The following is a 17,283-nucleotide window of genomic DNA, read 5'->3' as shown; positions in this document are numbered from 1 at the left end:
AAAAAGGACGATCAGCTGTGTCGATGAGTAGAGGAAATCGTAAATAAAATCGACAACTCGACAGTAGACGGAGTAAACCCGAGAGTCAAACGTCCAGCACAGGGAGGGAAGGTCTGTACGGGACGTTGCGTGAAGGGAAAGATGGTAATAACTCCTTTTGTCACAAAGCGCGAGCTGTGCTTAGTCTCCGCAGTTTGGAGCGGCTGCTGCGACTGTTAGTGCCAACTGCCGCGTGGTGGCTGTCAGCTACTGACAGAAGCCTATGAGCGTCGATTTGTCGCACACATAGATACCTGTCTACTATATCCTACGAAGACCCAAGAAGACCCAAAGGGAGACATTCTCCTTCCTAGACAACAACATCTACTGTGTAGCATCTTGTCTGTCACAATGGCTTCCCAGGGTTGCGCAGCCACTCCCTCCCGCCGGTTATAACGGTGCCAGGTGTCCTCACGCTGACTACATTTGTGCTTCAATCTAATGCACAACTTTCTCTATCCCAGCACGTAGGACCAACTTGAAGGTCCCTACTCTGATCTGGTGATATTTTCTTGGTCACCCTTCTATCAAATCTCTGTCAAGGCTAGGCTACTTTGAAAGTCTTATTTCGGGAAGCATACAGATGTAAAGTCTACAAGTCTAATTCTTCGACTTCCAAGCCACATATTACACACTTCTTCAATGGAATTCCACTTTCTGGATTGTCCACTGGAAGACCAAACTCATGGATGTGCTTTCCATCCCCTAGGTCGTCGCCAAAATTCCCACCACCGCCTTTCCGACTGCGTTGGTGTGCTTCCACTCTCGTCCGCTTTTTCAGATCGGCCAGTTTTGATCTAAACTTATTCTCCTTTCGTCTCTTTTTTTCCGCTTCCCTCCTCTGAAATTCGGCATCTAAGGCGTCTGCAGAGCCCCACCTCTTGTCCGAAAAGGCGTATTCTTCGACCTGGCATCTCAGATACAGAAACATATTGTGCCATGTCGACTTGTGAGGATTTGGTCTTTCGAGGTGTGGGAGGAGATCTTCGTCTTTCAGCTCTGGGTCCGTAAGAAGGTAGTCCTCTTTGGCCTCAGTCTTGGTGAGAAGGCTATATTTTTCAGGGAATTTGTCTTTGCAAGCGTTACAAACAGCAATACCAAAAACTTCGAGCCACTTCCAGTCCACCTCCAAAGTATTACATTCTCGACAGGAATGTGTAGCTTCATCTCTGATGGCACTGATACCTGGTTCGAAGGGTCCCGCCTTCTGGTTGCGCAAAGATTTCAAAAGTTGCTGTCTTTCCCACTCCTGCTGGGTCATGTGTGAGGGCTTCTTGTCCTGCTCATCGGCACGCATCGCCTTGTTGTGAGGATCATCTTCCGCCGTGAGGAACCCACCCTTTGTGTCTGTCATCTTACTGAAATCATATTCGACATATTTTGTGAAATTCCGCGCCGGGCGGATAGCCTCGAGCGGACGGCCTGAATCCGCCTCGGTTCTCGCATCTCGATTCGTGGCCGGGATATCAGAGAATGTGTCGTGGCTGCGCTTCTGACCAGAAATAGAGGCACCTGGTGTCCGGGAGCCGGATATCGCGGCTGCCTCCGAATCTCGTTGTTCTCGAAGCGCTTTTGCTTTGAGGCGGTTGATCTCGATTCTCCTCACCTGTTCTGGGGTTAAGGAGGCGCGCGCTTGGGTTTCATCGGGCCTAGCAGGAGGCGTTGATGGCCGCTGTGACATTCTCGTGAGATGGCTACGCTGGCTATGCCCGATTCTCTCAATAGCTACCCGGCCTGATTGAGTTGGTGTGATCACAATGTGTTTCACTCCGAACGGCGCAGTCTGCGCAGCCTGCGCGGTGGCACGAGATGACGTGGTTTGCTGGACCTGGCTTGGCGCACCACTCGGCGCCTCCAAACTCCGGGCTCGCAGTGCGGTGGGCAGCAACACCCGCGACAGAGTTCGCTGTTCGCAGCATTGATTATTTGACCGTGGGTGTTTGACCGTGGGTGAATCAGATCCTGCACACTTTGTGAGAACGTTTCTGTTCAACTTCACTATGGCGACGACGACTCCACGTGCAGACTTCGAAAAAGTGTTTCCATCCTTGGTGGAGGACCTGTTAGGTGAAGCCCGGAAGTACAAACTTCCCGACAATGCACTACAATGGTTCGAAAGAGTACGACTCATAACCTTCTGCATCGGTGTACTCAGCTAACGCGCTCGCAAGTCCCTCAACGCCAACACCCCTGGCGGAAAATTGAACAGAGGCATGTCGGTTCCCGATACTGGCTCGCAACTTCTCGAACGACCCCTGTCACCCGACGAATTCAAAGACCTTGCGACCCTCGGTTGGCTCACAGAACTCCTGCAAGCCTTCTTCCTAGTGAGCGACGACATCATGGATGCCAGCATCACACGTCGAGGGGAGCCATGTTGGTATCGACAAGAAGGAGTAGGGATGATTGCGATCAATGATGCTTTTATGCTGGAGTCTGGAATATACCTCACCCTGAAGAAACATTTTCGATCGCATCCTGCCTATCTCGACCTAATCGAGCTGTTCCACGAGGTGACGTGGCAGACGGAGCTGGGACAGCTGTGTGATCTGATCACGGCTCCCGAAGATCATGTCGACCTGAACAGTTTTAGCATGGACAAGTATACCTTCATTGTGATATACAAAACGGCGTACTACTCGTTCTACTTACCGGTCGCCTTGGCCCTTCACTACCTTCGACTTGCGACACCACAAAACTTGAAGCAAGCACATGACATCCTCATTCCGCTGGGAGAGTACTTCCAGATCCAAGACGACTATCTGGACGCCTTTGGAGACCCTTCGGTCATTGGCAAAATCGGAACGGACATCAAGGACAACAAGTGTGGCTGGCTGATCAACCAAGCCTTGCAGATATGCACGCCGGAGCAAAGAAAGGTGCTCGACGAGAACTATGGGCAGAAAGACGACGCAAAAGAGGCCAAAGTCAAGGAGTTGTATGACGAATTGCAGCTGGAAAAGAGATACCGGGCATACGAAGAGAAGCGCGTGGGGGAAATCAGACAGCTGATTGCGGCCGTCGACGAGAGTACCGGCTTGAAGAAGGGCGTGTTCGAGGTGTTTCTGGCCAAGATCTACAAGAGGAGCAAGTAGAGTCTTCAGATATGCCAGTGCGTCCCGTCGGCAACAGGATAGATCCTCTACGAGTACCAATGTCATCGCTTTTCTAGATATGTGGAGGGCAATGAGAAGCATAATGCGCTGATTGGACCTGGCCCAGGGAGCTCTGACCAGAGGTTTTGGCTTGTGAGACTAGGAGTCAATGCGGGGCACCAAGGGCTTCTAAGGCTTTCGGGGATGCTTTGGGGAAGAGTGGCCCAGTTAAAGCAGGGCCGCCACCTGGCAATCTACCGCCTAAACGGCGCCTAGAAAGACTGCCTAAACTGAAAACAGAAGCCTGAGGACACAAATGACGTTTGACCGAGATACAGCTGCATGAATGGTGCATTGTGCCGTGATTGCGTAGCACTACTCAAGCTCCGTAGTGTGTGTAGGTACTTGGGAGCTACCTAGGAAGAGTCGCATACCTACGTAGGTACCTAGCGCCTAGGTGCCTTTGGGATCCTCGCATCTCCAGCCCCATGCCGTCATCTCCAGGCTCTGTCCTGCACTGAGAAAAACAGTACTCCGTACACAACAACAATAAGAGACAACTAAGCCCTGGCCAACAACGGCAGCGCACACAGAGAAGGAACATTCTCTCCAGTTGCTCTCCACGAGCACCAGACTTGGAAGGCTAGCATTTTTTTCGAGCAAAGCATATGTCGTTATTCGGGGCTAGATCAACCAACATCACGAGAGGTCACCTTCTCTACCCTTGTCTGCGGTGGAGCCCCCCAAACCTCGCCCGTCTCCTCCTAAACCTTCGTCCTCTAAAAGCGCCCTAGAACCATCGGTCCAGCTTGCCTCGATTTCCTCCCCGAAGTTCCCTACCTTCAGAATTCTTCTTCGTCCACATTCCTTTCTCTGTTGTACTTTGCCAGCACTCCGAGATCTGTCGCAAGTTAGCATTGAACTTTCACCAGCTTGACCGCTGACTGCGAAGCATTGGGTTCCTGAGCTCTTAAATTCTTCCGCTCGCTCCCGCTCTCTGTGGGGTAAGCTTTCGTCGGCAAACCACATCACATCTTTGTCCACAGCTTTGTCCACTAGAGCAGTATCGAGCTGTCCACGAACAGCCCTAGACCGCCAAAATGAACGGCGACACGGGGAGGAGAGACATCAAGAACCACCTGCTGTTCGAGATCGCAACCGAAGTGGCTAATCGAGGTACTTGATCACCATACACCGCAGTTTGCATGTGCTAACTCGAGCCAGTGGGTGGCATCTACTCGGTCCTCAAATCCAAGGCTCCCGTCACGACAGCAGAGTATGGAGATCGTTATACGCTTATCGGACCCCTCAACAAGAACTCGGTACAGCTGACCTCCCCGGCGGTTCTGATGGATGTATATTGACTGGTATAGGCCGCCGTCGAAGTCGAAGAACTTGAACCTCCGCCCGGCCCACTTCGAGAAACCATATCATCCATGCAGGAGCGCGGCATCGAGATCATGTACGGCCGGTGGTTAATCGAAGGCGCCCCACGAGTCCTGTTGATCAACACGGGGACAGGGTACCGCTGGCTGGATGAGTGGAAAAGTGATTTATGGTCCATAGCCGGTATTCCATCCCCTGCTGGAGACCACGAGTTAAATGAAGCTATTGTATTTGGGTACCTGGTCGCTTGGTTCTTGGGCGAGGTAAGAGCTTGTGATCGAGAGGATTGTGTCCAATACTGACCTTCCGCAGTTCATTTCCCGCGAGACTGGTCGCGCAGTCATTGCCCATTTCCACGAATGGCTTGCTGGAGTTGCTCTTCCCTTGACCAAGAAACGTCAGATGGACCTGACCACGATCTTCACGACACATGCCACTCTTCTCGGACGTTATTTGTGTGCCGGGTCTGTCGATTTCTACAACAATCTGCAATTCTTTGACGTGGATGCGGAAGCAGGAAAACGGGGAATCTATCACAGATATTGTGTCGAAAGAGCAGCTGCTCATAGCGCGGACGTCTTTACGACTGTCTCACACATCACCGCCTTTGAGAGTGAGCATCTACTGAAACGGAAGCCTGACGGTGTCTTGCCCAATGGGTTGAATGTCAAAAAGTTCTCGGCCGTCCACGAATTCCAGAATTTGCACGCTGTGCAGAAAGAGAAGATCCATGAGTTTGTGCGTGGACACTTCTATGGCTATCTGGACTTTAACCTGGATGATACTCTGTACTTCTTCACAGCTGGAAGATACGAATATCGCAACAAGGGCGTCGATATGTTCATTGAATCCTTGGCTCGATTGAATCACAGACTGAAGGTCGCGGGAAGCAAGACAACTGTCGTCGCATTCATTATAATGCCCGCGCAGACAACTTCTCTTTCCGTGGATTCTCTGAAAGGCCAGGCTGTCACCAAGGCTCTGGCCGACACCGTGTCGAACATTGAGGGAGGCATTGGTCGGAGATTATTTGAGAGATCTGTTCACTGGAAAGAAGGAGATCCAATGCCGGATGACAAGGAGCTTATCACTCCCGCAGACCGTGTCCTGCTCCGACGTCGACTCTTCGCCATGAAACGACACCACCTCCCCCCGATTGTCACCCACAACATGGTGAATGATGCTGAGGATCCTGTTCTCAATCAACTGCGCCGAGTCCAATTATTTAATCATCCTTCCGATCGTGTCAAGGTTGTATTCCACCCTGAATTCTTGAATTCCGCCAATCCCGTGCTCTCCTTGGACTATGATGACTTCGTTCGAGGTACTCATTTGAGTGTATTCCCTTCTTACTACGAACCTTGGGGATATACTCCCGCAGAGAGCGTTGTTATGGGCGTCCCATCGATCACTACGAACCTTTCAGGCTTTGGATGCTACATGGAGGTAAGTTTACACGACCCTGCAAACCCCGAAGTCACCGCCAAGACTGACATTCGTTTAGGAGCTCATTGAAAACCCCTCTGATTATGGTATCTATATCGTGGATCGACGGATGAAGGGAGTTGATGACTCTGTCAATCAATTGACCGATTGCATGTTCCAATATACGCAAAAGAGTCGAAGGCAGCGAATCAATCAACGGAACCGTACTGAGCGCCTCAGCGATCTCCTGGACTGGAAGCGCATGGGAATGGAGTATATCAAGGCACGACAGCTAGCATTGCGACGCGCATATCCTGCGTCGTTCGACGACGTCGACGACTTTGATGATATGATTGGAGGAACCGAGATAAAGATTTCCAGGCCCCTGTCTGTTCCAGGATCTCCCAGGGACCGTACTGGCATGATGACACCTGGTGACTTCGCGTCGTTGCAGGAGGGCAGGGAAGGTCTCAGTACGGAGGACTACATTGCATGGAGATTGCCGTAAGTGACACTTTGGGGATTCGTTTTGAGGACTTATACTGATTTTGATCCAGCGAGGAGGAAGAGCCGGATGACTATCCTTTCCCTCTGACGCTGAAGATGAAGAAAGAAGCAGGCTCAGGCTCAGGCCCGCCCTCACCAGCACCACTTTTCGGAGGCATGAATGGTTCATGATATCCACCGGCATCAGACCGGCGACAACACTTGTGAGATTGGATATCTCACCACAGTCCAAAGGATGCCTGCAGCTCTACTTCAGGCTACCGAACCTGGGAACAAGCAGATTCCTGAAGCCATGGTCCCTCGGCAGAAAAGCAGTCGAGATTTTTCCACCACATTCGACCAGCGCGGTGTCAGAGTCGTTAATGCCGATCCTGTCTCTCGATCTACTTGTCCACGGCGCCCGCTGATTGTGCCTACCTTCCTGTATTCTAGATTAATCAAGTCAAGTCCCCACCATGACCAACAAGGAAATTATTCGCCATTAAACTTCTGGTAACCGGCCCTTATGTTCAGCTCGATATCCCATAATATCTTAGAAGTCATGGCTAGCATGGTGTGGTCTGACCTTGGTTTTGATTGAATTTTCTGTCGTAAGCCTTTTTGCCGGCAGAACGGAGCATGCGATTGTGAAAATAAAAGCGTCCTTTGCAGTGGCCTGTGGGAAGACGATCCTCTTGTTAACTAAGTGTCTTGACATAGTGAAAGGTTGCGCTGTTACTGCGGTGGTTGTGGTCGTCGTCTTGATCGTCGCCACTGATCCAAGCTAGCACATTGCAACGACAACAGCCATCCCAGCCACTTGGGACGGCCGAGGTGGAATTCCGCGCCGGCTCAATTCCACCAACTAGGTATGTCCTGGTCCGCAGGGGAAAAGGTGTCGATATTGAGGCGTCTCGGGTGGCCAAAGGGGTTGCCCAGGACCTCTATAGCCTTCTGCATGGCGGGGATGGCGGCAGAACGCACGGGAAGAACGTCCCTCGGGTCAGGTTGAGTCCGGGGGTCACTGTCGGGGCCACCAGCCGAATGAGGATTCTGTAATAGATGGTAGATGCCGCTTTGCCGAATATGCGAGAAGTTGGCGCTGGCGAGGGTGAGAAGCTCCTGGTGTAGGGGCAGGACGATGTCCATCATTGATCTTGCAACGTGGTCCGCGACGCTGCAACTTTGCAGGACATTGATGCATTTCTGGGACTGTGCGAGGGTTTCTTCCACTCCGTCTCTGACTCCGTATAGAACAGATTGTGCGGCGTCGAACAGAAGGACGCTGCAGGCGCTGAAGGCGTGGCCACTGTTTCCAAGGTTAGTAGGACAAGGGGGGCTGGCACGGTTGTTGACTTACATGCATAACCAGCACCGTCGGAACATGCTCGTTGCATAGCCTAGAACATCGAGAAGTTGGACACAACTATTAGCTGCGGCGACACACTCTCGCTGAATAGATGCGGCTTCTTCGCGGGACCCGTCGAGACTCCAGCGTTTATTCATTCTGCATTCGGCCGCGGCGACAAGAAGCCGGCGTTGCAGAAGGATCTGCGCCCCGAAGCCCATAATGTGAACCAGCACGAGGGATCTTCGGTGTTTGTCCTCGAATCCGCAGTCGTCCGGAGAGCTGGGATCTAGGATGGATGGCAGTTGCATTGGCGCCGGAAGCGAGCGTCGCCACTCGTCCAGGTGGTTTGAGTGTTTCCTCATGATTGAGAACACGACAGAGCTCGACCTATATACGTCCTGCAATATATTGGCCATGAGAATGCCGACAGCGCTCATCTGACCTTGGATCGCATTCTCTAGTGTTGGTACGGGCTCGACGATTTCAAGTTGGGCGATCTGCGAAAATGCTTAGCCTGCCTCCAAAGTGATTGAGTAGTGGCACAAATCGCACCTTTAGCTCCTCTTCATTGAGATCCCATTGGTATCCGAGACTCGCAGACAACCAACTGTAGCGGTGCTCTGGTCAGTCGCTGCAAGCAATGGTTGTAGTAGCTATTGTTTTTCTTACCATTCCATAAACACTAGAGTCCGATAGACCCTTCCCCAGAGATGCCAATCATGAGAAGTCACCTGTTGATGCAGACGCGCCCAACGGGCGATTTGTAGTCCGGAAGCTAGAGAAATGTCAGACGTAGGGTAAGCCAGTCTATAAGGGCGCAAGTATATACCGATAGAGAGGCGAGCACTCCTTCTCTTGGTCATGAAGGAGTAGATGCTGAGACAGAGCAATGTCCTCATGCCACGCAGATAGTGAGCCTCGACGCAGTCATTCATATAGACGGATGCGGTACGGTATAGTGCTTCCATCACCGGCACGGGAACATTCTCGGCGTCATAGTGACTTCCCACAGCGGCCAAGGCGCAGACTTCACAGAGGGTGGCAGTATCGACTGGGTCGGTGGACCTATACACCCGCTCGAGGATGATGCTAATGTCCTGCTCGTGGAAAAGGTAGAACAGGGTAAAACAGCAATCAAAGTATGCTGCCAGACCGAGTCTAACCAATCCTTCAGGGGGAAGGTCGTCTGGGGTATAGATCCGCGATGTCTGTCACGCCAGGTAGGTAAGTTGCATGTCCCTATCGACGCTGGTCAATTCACAAAGCTTACCGAGACGTTGGACTCTAGTGCCGGCTTTGTATCCCTCTCCTGAGATCTCCGATAGTCTGCTAACACATCGCTGACAGGCGAGGGCCGATCGGAGGGAGGTAGATTGTCGAGGAGGTCACACTCGTTGCGGCGGATTTTCCTCAGCAACTCGAGAGCATCATCGTCGGAGGCGATTTGCAAGGCTGATATGATGCTCTGAAGAGATTGGACCTGTTGGACCAAGGCGTCTGTCTCATGCTTCTTCAGCTTGCCTCTGCGTCGGTCCACGTCCGAGTAGGTACATGCCGTCCGCCGCTTCTTGCAGGTTGAACACAATGGAAGTTTGCCATCGCACTATTGACAAGTCAAACTCCCGAGCTCTACGCTGTTTCACAGGACAGACCTTTGATCGCCTGAACCGACAGGCCTCGCAGGCGTGCGAGACATACTTCCGCGGGTCGCCGGATAATGATTCCGTGGACGGGTCGCCAACAGGAGAGCCGTCTACGTCTAGGCCGGTGAGCTGTTTGGGGGCGTCAGGGCGGGGTGAGATGGCGGCATGGGGCGGGGGCATGCTCGAGGGCTGAGAACAGAGCAAGGCTTTGACATACATACAGTAGAAAAGTATGAGAAGGGCAACGTGTGGGCGTAGGGGAGAGGCGGTTATTATTGCTGTGGCTGCTGATCATCCGGGTGAATGATGCCACGCCCTTGACGTCGAGGGTGCCATCTTGAGGAGGGTGGTGGATGGAAAACTGCGTCTGAGGTTGGCCTTGCAAAGCAGATCTGGCATTGCAATTCCGGGCAGCCCAGGGCCCAGAGGCTGATCTAGGCCTGCAGGGGCCCCTGGGCCCACGGTCCAGTCTCCAAGCGACGCCGGCGGGAGTCAGCCGACAGAGATCTCGGCCTGGCCATGTAGGTATGTTGTACCAGTACCAACCCACCTAGGTGCCACCTGCCTAGTGCCCTAGGTATCTAGGTACAGTACAGAGTATCCGTACTAGGTAGCATACTCTGTGCAGTGTACTCGTATAGGCACCGCCACTCCCCAGCCAGGGATGAGCTTTCGTTTACCCGGCGTATGTAACGACACTCTAGACCCTAGTATCCCTACCAGGTACCTACCTAAAGTACCTAGGTAAGGTGAGTATGTTTTAGAGACCGCTGTGTCACTCTAGGAATACCTGTATGGACACCTAGGTACCTAAGTACGTCAGTCAGTACCTTACTTTAGAGGTATCCAAAGTTGCCTCCCGGGCTATGTACCTATTACCTAGGCAGGGGCCTACTGGGTACCTACCTTAGGTAAGGTAGGCACCTACTAGGTAGGTCATAGGGTGCGTAATGACAGGAACTGGGAACTGGGAACTGATGTTAACACTGGCAATAATAATACTGTACGCACATATCCTCTAGGCACCTACTAGGCACAGATCTGGCTAGTGCTTCGACGATCCCCGTCTATCCGCGTTGAACTCTCTAACTAGGACAAAACAATTTTTCCGTGGAGTCTGGAAATTTTGCCTGCCCGCAGATCGAGTGGCCTTTCTGCACTCAGGTATTATTCGAGGCTTCATCCTTCGCTACCCTTGAGATCCGACGTCGGCGCAATGGGTCCTGGCCGCCGTATGAAAAAGCAGGGGCCTCCTGCCACCCTCGAAGAACTCGGCATCAATCTGAAACGAAAATCCAATGTGGATGGGCCCAAAGAACCTGCGAAGAGACGACGGAAGGCCGCCGACCATGGCCCCAAGAAACTGGTGGAGCTTGACCGGACGCTTCGCAATGAGCAGCTTCCAAGATCAAAGGAAGGCGTGAGCAGCGGCAAGGACAAGAAAAACAAAAAATTGGTCAATAGGGATGCTCAAATCACAGTCCCGCCCGCCCTACTCGCTCCCTCTGATGAGGAACAAGAGGAAGAGGACGACATTGACGCCGCAGACATTTCCCTTGATGAAATTTCCTCCTCGCAACTCGAAGATGATGAACTCGCACAAGCGGATCTTGACCAAGAAGTCTCTGACGACTCGGTCTTTGATTCGGACCCGGACGAACAGCCCAGACGCATGTTTTCTGACGACGAGGACGATTCCGACGCCGAAGCCCAACTGACCGCCGCGAACATTGAAGGTCTCTCCAGAAAACTCGACCAGCAGCAAGCAGAGGTTGAGGCCGAGGCCCAACAAGAGTTGGAAGATGCTGCACTACAGACAAACATTGCAAAAGACGAGGGTGTGTTGGATTCCGTGGCTGCGCAAGGTCTCGCTCCAGACCTAGCTCTCATCCGAAATCGCATGACGGAAACCATTCGCGTCCTTGGAAACTTCTCCGAGTTGGCGGACAAGACAAAATCACGGACCGAGTACATCGACCAGTTACTCTCAGATATATGCACCTACTATGGCTACACGCCGTACCTGGCCGAGAAGCTGTTCTCGCTCTTCACACCCGCCGAAGCTTTCGCCTTCTTTGAAGCCAACGAGACCCCTCGACCTGTGGTGCTCCGAACCAATACTCTGCGTACGAACCGTCGAAGTCTGGCTCAAGCCTTGATCAACCGTGGTGTCGTCCTGGAACCCGTTGGGAAATGGTCAAAGGTCGGCCTACAAGTGTTCGAAGCACCCGTGCCCTTGGGTGCAACACCAGAGTATCTTGCAGGAGATTACATATTACAAGCTGCTTCGTCATTCCTGCCGGTCATGGCACTGGCTCCTCAACCAAACGAAAGAATTCTTGACATGGCTGCCGCCCCTGGTGGAAAGACAACCTACATCTCAGCTCTGATGCGCAATACCGGGGTGGTGTTTGCCAATGATGCAAACAAGCAGCGTGCCAAGGGTCTGATTGGCAATATCCACCGTCTCCACTGCAAGAATACCATTGTCTGCAACTACGATGCTCAAAAGGCCTTTCCTAAAATTCTGGGGGGCTTCGACCGGGTCTTGCTGGATGCGCCGTGTTCAGGTACCGGAGTCATCGGCAAGGATCCAAGCGTCAAGACGTCCAAGAACGAACGCGACTTCCTGGCCTTGCCTCACATGCAGAAACAACTTCTACTGGCGGCCATCGACTCGACGGATCACAGCAGCAAGACGGGCGGGTACATTGTTTATTCCACCTGCTCAGTGACCGTGGAAGAAAACGAAGCGGTGGTCCAGTATGTGCTCAGAAAGCGGCCCAATGTCAAAATCGTCGACACTGGCCTGGGGAGCTTCGGGTCTGAAGGTTTCAAGAGCTACATGAACAAGAAATTCGACGACAAGATGTCCCTGACCAGACGCTATTTCCCGCACCGCGAGAACGTTGACGGCTTCTTTGTCTGCAAGCTGAAAAAGACCGGCCCGATGCCCAAGAATCCCGGGCACTTGGACGGCGCCAAGACAGCCGACTCGACGACGTCTGCCGTCAATGGCGAAAAGGGTTCGGCCCTTGGCCTGGAGGAGGGGGCTAAGCCTGGCGACGATTTCGGCGGGTTCGATGACGAGGAAGATAAACATATCCTCGAGCGGGCGGAGAAGAAATGGTTGAAGGCTCGAGGGCTGGACCCCAGAGTTGCTGACCGAAAGAAGGCCGCCGGAGCCAAGGGGAAAGAAGGGAAGAAGGTAAATGGAGGAGGGAAGAAAAAGACCAGCGGTGACAAAACGAAAAGCTGAGGGAGGAGATTCCTAGATTACTGGTAGATGATGTCCGAGCGAGACGTGTGCGAAAAGGCCTACCGGCGAATGATGACAATCATATTCCTTTGACATTATGTCTGTTTATGACCACCAATGTCCGGACTATCTCGTATCTTGTCTTTGCTCGTGTACGCCGACCTTTGCAGAATTTCGGGAGACCAGAGACCAGAGTACCACGACCTACGCTGAGTGATTGTGTGCCTATATCCACTCTTTCCATAGATCAATCGAGGTTCGTATCTGGGCATCATCGTACTAGAGCGTGGTAGCCGAATCGTCAGTTCACGGTTTCAGCCTGGTTCAGCGCACTTTGTATCCGTTACATGTGGAGGACCATGAAGCCTTTGCAGCGCAGGGTACAGAGGCAAACACCAGGCTAGCGAAGAGAATTGAAACCTCCGGATCCTTTCCTACGCCGAATTCACCAGCAGTGCGATATATAGCAAAGCAATCCACCGCGACCTCGGTTCAACAGATAAAAGTACTAGAGGGATCTCAGATGAAAGAACTTACGCAAACTCAACCGCCAAACCACGCCGCCCGTAATGGCTGTTGTCGCCACGACCACGACCAAAATCATCCCCGCTACCCACAGCAGCCGGCGGTGCCGGTCGAGCCATGGCGCCTTCTGCAGAAATTGCAGGTGCGGGTGGTTCAGGACGTATGGTGCTGGAGACGAGTCGGACATGGCGCAGTCGACCTTGTAGTCGATGTCAATAGGGCAGCGCCACATTCGGTCAGCCTGAATCCTTCCAGGGTGAGGTGCAGCCTCAGCTGCAATTTCTGCTCTGGGCGGAGGGGCGATATATGTGGTGCCTGTGTAGTCGTTCCTTTCGGCGGGAGATGGCCATATTGTGACTGCCGATTCCATGCTCAGAGCCCTGGAGCTGGCCGGTGAGCTTGTACAGGTACTGTTGTGGCTTTGCGCTCCTTGTAGAATGTTCTTGCCGTTTCCGTGTGGAGGAGGAGAGATATTGGGAGGGAAATGTGAGTTCAAGAGCAGAAGTCTCGTCCTCCTACGTCGCTGTCTTCGGCTTTTCGAAGTCGTCGCTGTCGGACTCGGAGCCTCCGATGAGGAACTCGCCCCTCTAGACTTCACTCCGCATACCCAATTGCAGCGCATCGACGCGAACACGTCTTCTGTGGGCGTGCCTTTCCATTGTGTTTCGGAGTTTGATGCTGATACTAACGGGGCCCGTGGGGGTTTGGGATGACTCGGGCTTGGTGTGGAAGGAGGGAGACGGCACTGATAGACGCATGGCGCAGTGGCAAGCGGCGACAGAATAATGGTGGGCCGCAGGTTTGGTAGAGACGTCTTTGGTCGTGCTGGACGTGGCGGAGGGGTGCACGGCAAGGGGATCTGAGGCATACTGAGGATACCCGATGATGAAGACGATTGTTTCGGTGAAGTTGGGCAGATAGTGATATTCTTAGGCTTATGGGAGCGACAGATCGTCCCCGTGGGCGATAATGGGAGCGACGAGGCTGGTGTGCAGGACATTCTTTCTCGAGTGGAAGGGTTGTCGATGACAACTTGGTCCAGCTCAAAAGCGGCTACCTCACGGCTGTTGTTGCTCTGTGGCTTCTGCAAACAACTCATGAAATCGACAATGGAACCTAGGAAATGGTCGACATAAGAAGAGAGGGACAGGGTAAAGAGGGTCCGTACAGAGGGGGATATGTGACCAAAAAAGACAGCCAGTAATAGTGCAACCATTTGGTATATTTGCACATGAAGCTAGGACTGTATTTGAATCAGGTGATGACCGACGAGACAACACAGCGATCAGTCCAAATGAGTGACACGGCGTCAAAAGTGTGCTGTCAAAAGTTCCTATCAAGGGCTCCTGTTGTTGGTGACATGAGGAGGGGAAATCGGGAGGGTGCATGACCTGACAGTGGTTTCGACTGGTAGTTGGCGGGATGGAGATGCTGTGCAAGAGGTATGTTAGGATCCTTCATGCGTGGTGCTGTGTTAGTTTCTCGCTCCTGTTCCACAGCAAATCTCGCTCTGGGTGAGTGTAGTATTAGTGTGAGATAATTTGATGTAATGTAATGCGCAACACAAGACAGGAAGATACATCCAAGGAGGGCAACGACATGATCTGTCTGGCCGTCCTCTTGGTTGATCAAATCGGGAGTTCCGAATGAGAAAGGAAGGGTCGTACACCCTGAAGCGAGGCAGCTCTGCAAGGCCACATCGACCACTACCTGGCCAAAAGTATGAGACATTCCTGAAGGAGTTGCGCCGCTTTTTCGCAAGGGTCTTTTAGAAAGGCCAGACAGAGCATTGCACACTTCACAGCCCACTTCCTCGGGTGTCAGGGCGGCATTGAGATGCAGCTCTCATCGGGGTAGCGGAGGACGTCCCGTGGGGCGAGACTTCTTCATGCTCTCAATCTCGTTATTTTTGTGAGGCACCCGTGTCAGTGATCTCACCGCAGGGTGTACGCGGCCCCTGGATCACATTGCGACGTTTGGGGACACATGAGGCTTCGCCGCCCACCTACCGCTGAAGGGGTAAGGACTTGCCCGTCGAAGGCGTGGAGCAACCGCAATTGACTGCCGGAAGCAGGTACGGAGGGGGTTCCGCCGGTATTGCCACCATTGCTAATCCAGCTCACCAAATGCCGTGTTAGCATAGAGCAAGCTAGTCACGCCACAAACGGGCGCAGGCGAGGTCGAGGTCCAGGTCGAGGCTGTGATGCAGGAGAAAATCGATCGAGTGGAATCCCGAAGGAGGATGCCGGCCGCAGGAGGAAGTTCTAGTAGGACCTAGTAGTAGGACCTGGTATGAGTACGGAGTAGTGAGCAATCCGTTGACACGATGGCGATGCCGAAGGATGCCGCCCCCAGATCCCGACGAGCGAAGATGCCAGACCTGGCTGCCTAGTGACCCGACCAGTCCAGGACGAGTCTAGCGGCCCAGGATCCGATGCAGGGCGTTGGGCGTCCGGGCGGGGTAGCAAACGCAGTCTCGCTCTCACCCAAACCGAGCATCGACAGAGTCCACTGGCATGCTGGAGTGCGCAATGCTATGGAGTCCTGCTTATCCTGCTGGGTACCTAATAAGGTGACAATACCATGGCCTGGCCTTTCCCACGAGGCCGGCTGATGGGCAAGTCGGGCCTGTCTATTTGAAGCCTGCAATCCCGCCCCCCGGATCGCGGTCTAACTTCTGGATCCTCTCCATCTATTCCGCCAGACGTTCAGAAAACTGAAGAGAATCCTGTTGTAATCCCTATACCAGATACCAGGATCTGTCGACTGCAATTCCAGTGATTACCATCAGCCAAGATGAACGGCGAAACAAAGTCGGGCGCCTCGCGCTTCGATCCTACCTTCACTCAGCGCGTCATCGACGCTACCGGCCCCAAGACCTCTCCTCGGATGCGAGAGGTCATGACCAGCCTGATCAGACATCTACATGATTTCGCGCGGGAAGTGGAGTTGACGGTGGATGAATGGACAGAGGGTGTGAAACTCATCAACTGGGCCGGCCAAATGAGCGACGACAAGCGGAACGAGGGTCAACTTGTTTGTGACGTGGTTGGACTGGAATCGTGAGTCGTGTTTCGGCCTTGCTGCTCGGTCTCATGGTGCTGACCACGTATTATTCAGACTGGTGGATGAGATCACCTACAAAAAGGCCTCGGAAGCGACCGACCTGGCCACCCAGAGTGCCATCCTGGGTCCCTTCTACCGAACAGACCATCCGGTCCGAGAGAAGGGCACCAGTATCTCTTTCAACACCCCGGAAGACGCCGAGATCGTGTACATGTACGGCCAAGTAGTAGACGCCATCACCAAGAAGCCCTTGACCAACGCAGCCATTGATGTGTGGGAGGCTTCTACTAACGGTCAGTAAATCCATGGTCGGCCGCCGCTTGGGACCAGAAGTGAAGCTGATTCTCTTTGTGGCAGGCTTGTATGAACAGCAAGACCCAGATCAGGTCGATTCCAACCTGCGTGGCAAATTCATCACCGACTCGAACGGAGAATATGCTTTCTACTGCCTCAGACCAACACCCTACCCTATTCCGTACGATGGTCCAGCCGGCAAGTTGCTGCAGTTGCTAGACCGACATCCTTTCCGACCGGCGCATATACATCTGATTGTGAGTACATGTCATGTCATTTGAACGCCTTCTTTGGCTGACTCCGGACGCAACAGGTCTTGATTGAAGGATATAAGCCCATCACCACGCAGATCTTCGACAAGCAGAGCAAATATCTGGAGGACGACTCGGTCTTTGCGGTCAAGGACTCGCTGGTGGTGGAGTTTGTGCCCAGGAAGGATGATGATAAGGCTAAGCTGGAGCTGAGGTATGATGTCTTGATGGCGCCCATCAATGCTTCAGGAGAATCAGGTCCACAGGATGGCCTGGTGACCACGGGAATGGGCCGCGGGTACTGAAGCAGATGGCGGATGGCGGATGGCGGATGTCGGATGTACCTTTGTACTTGGGTGCCTACGGAGTACAGTTGTGTCTGGCTGAACCAAGCTTGATCTTGACCTTGATCTCCGAGCAGCTCATCTCGATTCTCCTCCGTCACTGCAACCTCGGCTCATTA

General features: G+C 53.0%; 6 protein-coding genes across 6 annotated transcripts; 4 read left to right on the top strand and 2 right to left on the bottom strand.

Annotated features, from left to right (window-relative positions):
- Positions 1-631: 631 nt before the first annotated feature.
- A1O3_00704 (DNA-repair protein complementing XP-A cells) lies at positions 632-1,720 on the bottom strand (the record flags this gene model as incomplete). Its single annotated transcript, XM_007730854.1, has 1 exon — positions 632-1,720. One exon carries the CDS (start codon positions 1,718-1,720, stop codon positions 632-634), a length of 1,089 nt encoding a protein of 362 aa, XP_007729044.1.
- A 319-nt stretch (positions 1,721-2,039) lies between these two features.
- A1O3_00703 (farnesyl pyrophosphate synthase) lies at positions 2,040-3,134 on the top strand (the record flags this gene model as incomplete). Its single annotated transcript, XM_007730853.1, has 2 exons — positions 2,040-2,159; positions 2,211-3,134. The coding sequence occupies 2 exons, from the start codon at positions 2,040-2,042 to the stop codon at positions 3,132-3,134; spliced, it is 1,044 nt and encodes a 347-aa protein (XP_007729043.1).
- A 1,100-nt stretch (positions 3,135-4,234) lies between these two features.
- On the top strand, positions 4,235-6,453 carry A1O3_00702 (glycogen [starch] synthase; the record flags this gene model as incomplete). The annotated part of the gene is made up of 5 exons (XM_007730852.1): positions 4,235-4,310; positions 4,359-4,456; positions 4,508-4,783; positions 4,833-5,966; positions 6,025-6,453. 5 exons carry the CDS (start codon positions 4,235-4,237, stop codon positions 6,451-6,453), a joined length of 2,013 nt encoding a protein of 670 aa, XP_007729042.1.
- An 830-nt stretch (positions 6,454-7,283) lies between these two features.
- Positions 7,284-9,605, bottom strand: A1O3_00701 (uncharacterized protein; the record flags this gene model as incomplete). The annotated part of the gene is made up of 7 exons (XM_007730851.1): positions 7,284-7,740; positions 7,792-8,279; positions 8,335-8,389; positions 8,452-8,557; positions 8,612-8,990; positions 9,053-9,385; positions 9,435-9,605. 7 exons carry the CDS (start codon positions 9,603-9,605, stop codon positions 7,284-7,286), a joined length of 1,989 nt encoding a protein of 662 aa, XP_007729041.1.
- A 1,036-nt stretch (positions 9,606-10,641) lies between these two features.
- On the top strand, positions 10,642-12,684 carry A1O3_00700 (uncharacterized protein; the record flags this gene model as incomplete). The annotated part of the gene is made up of 1 exon (XM_007730850.1): positions 10,642-12,684. One exon carries the CDS (start codon positions 10,642-10,644, stop codon positions 12,682-12,684), a length of 2,043 nt encoding a protein of 680 aa, XP_007729040.1.
- Positions 12,685-16,005: 3,321 nt separating this feature from the next.
- A1O3_00699 (uncharacterized protein) lies at positions 16,006-17,125 on the top strand (the record flags this gene model as incomplete). The annotated part of the gene is made up of 4 exons (XM_007730849.1): positions 16,006-16,271; positions 16,330-16,568; positions 16,633-16,826; positions 16,883-17,125. The coding sequence occupies 4 exons, from the start codon at positions 16,006-16,008 to the stop codon at positions 17,123-17,125; spliced, it is 942 nt and encodes a 313-aa protein (XP_007729039.1).
- Positions 17,126-17,283: the final 158 nt, after the last annotated feature.

The sequence above is a fragment of the Capronia epimyces genome, assembly GCF_000585565.1.
Source record: "Capronia epimyces CBS 606.96 chromosome Unknown aczIQ-supercont1.1, whole genome shotgun sequence".
In the NCBI taxonomy this organism is placed as follows: Eukaryota; Fungi; Ascomycota; class Eurotiomycetes; order Chaetothyriales; family Herpotrichiellaceae; genus Capronia; species Capronia epimyces.
Note: the sequence above shows the minus strand (reverse complement) of the source record. Positions and strands in the feature narration are given on the sequence as shown.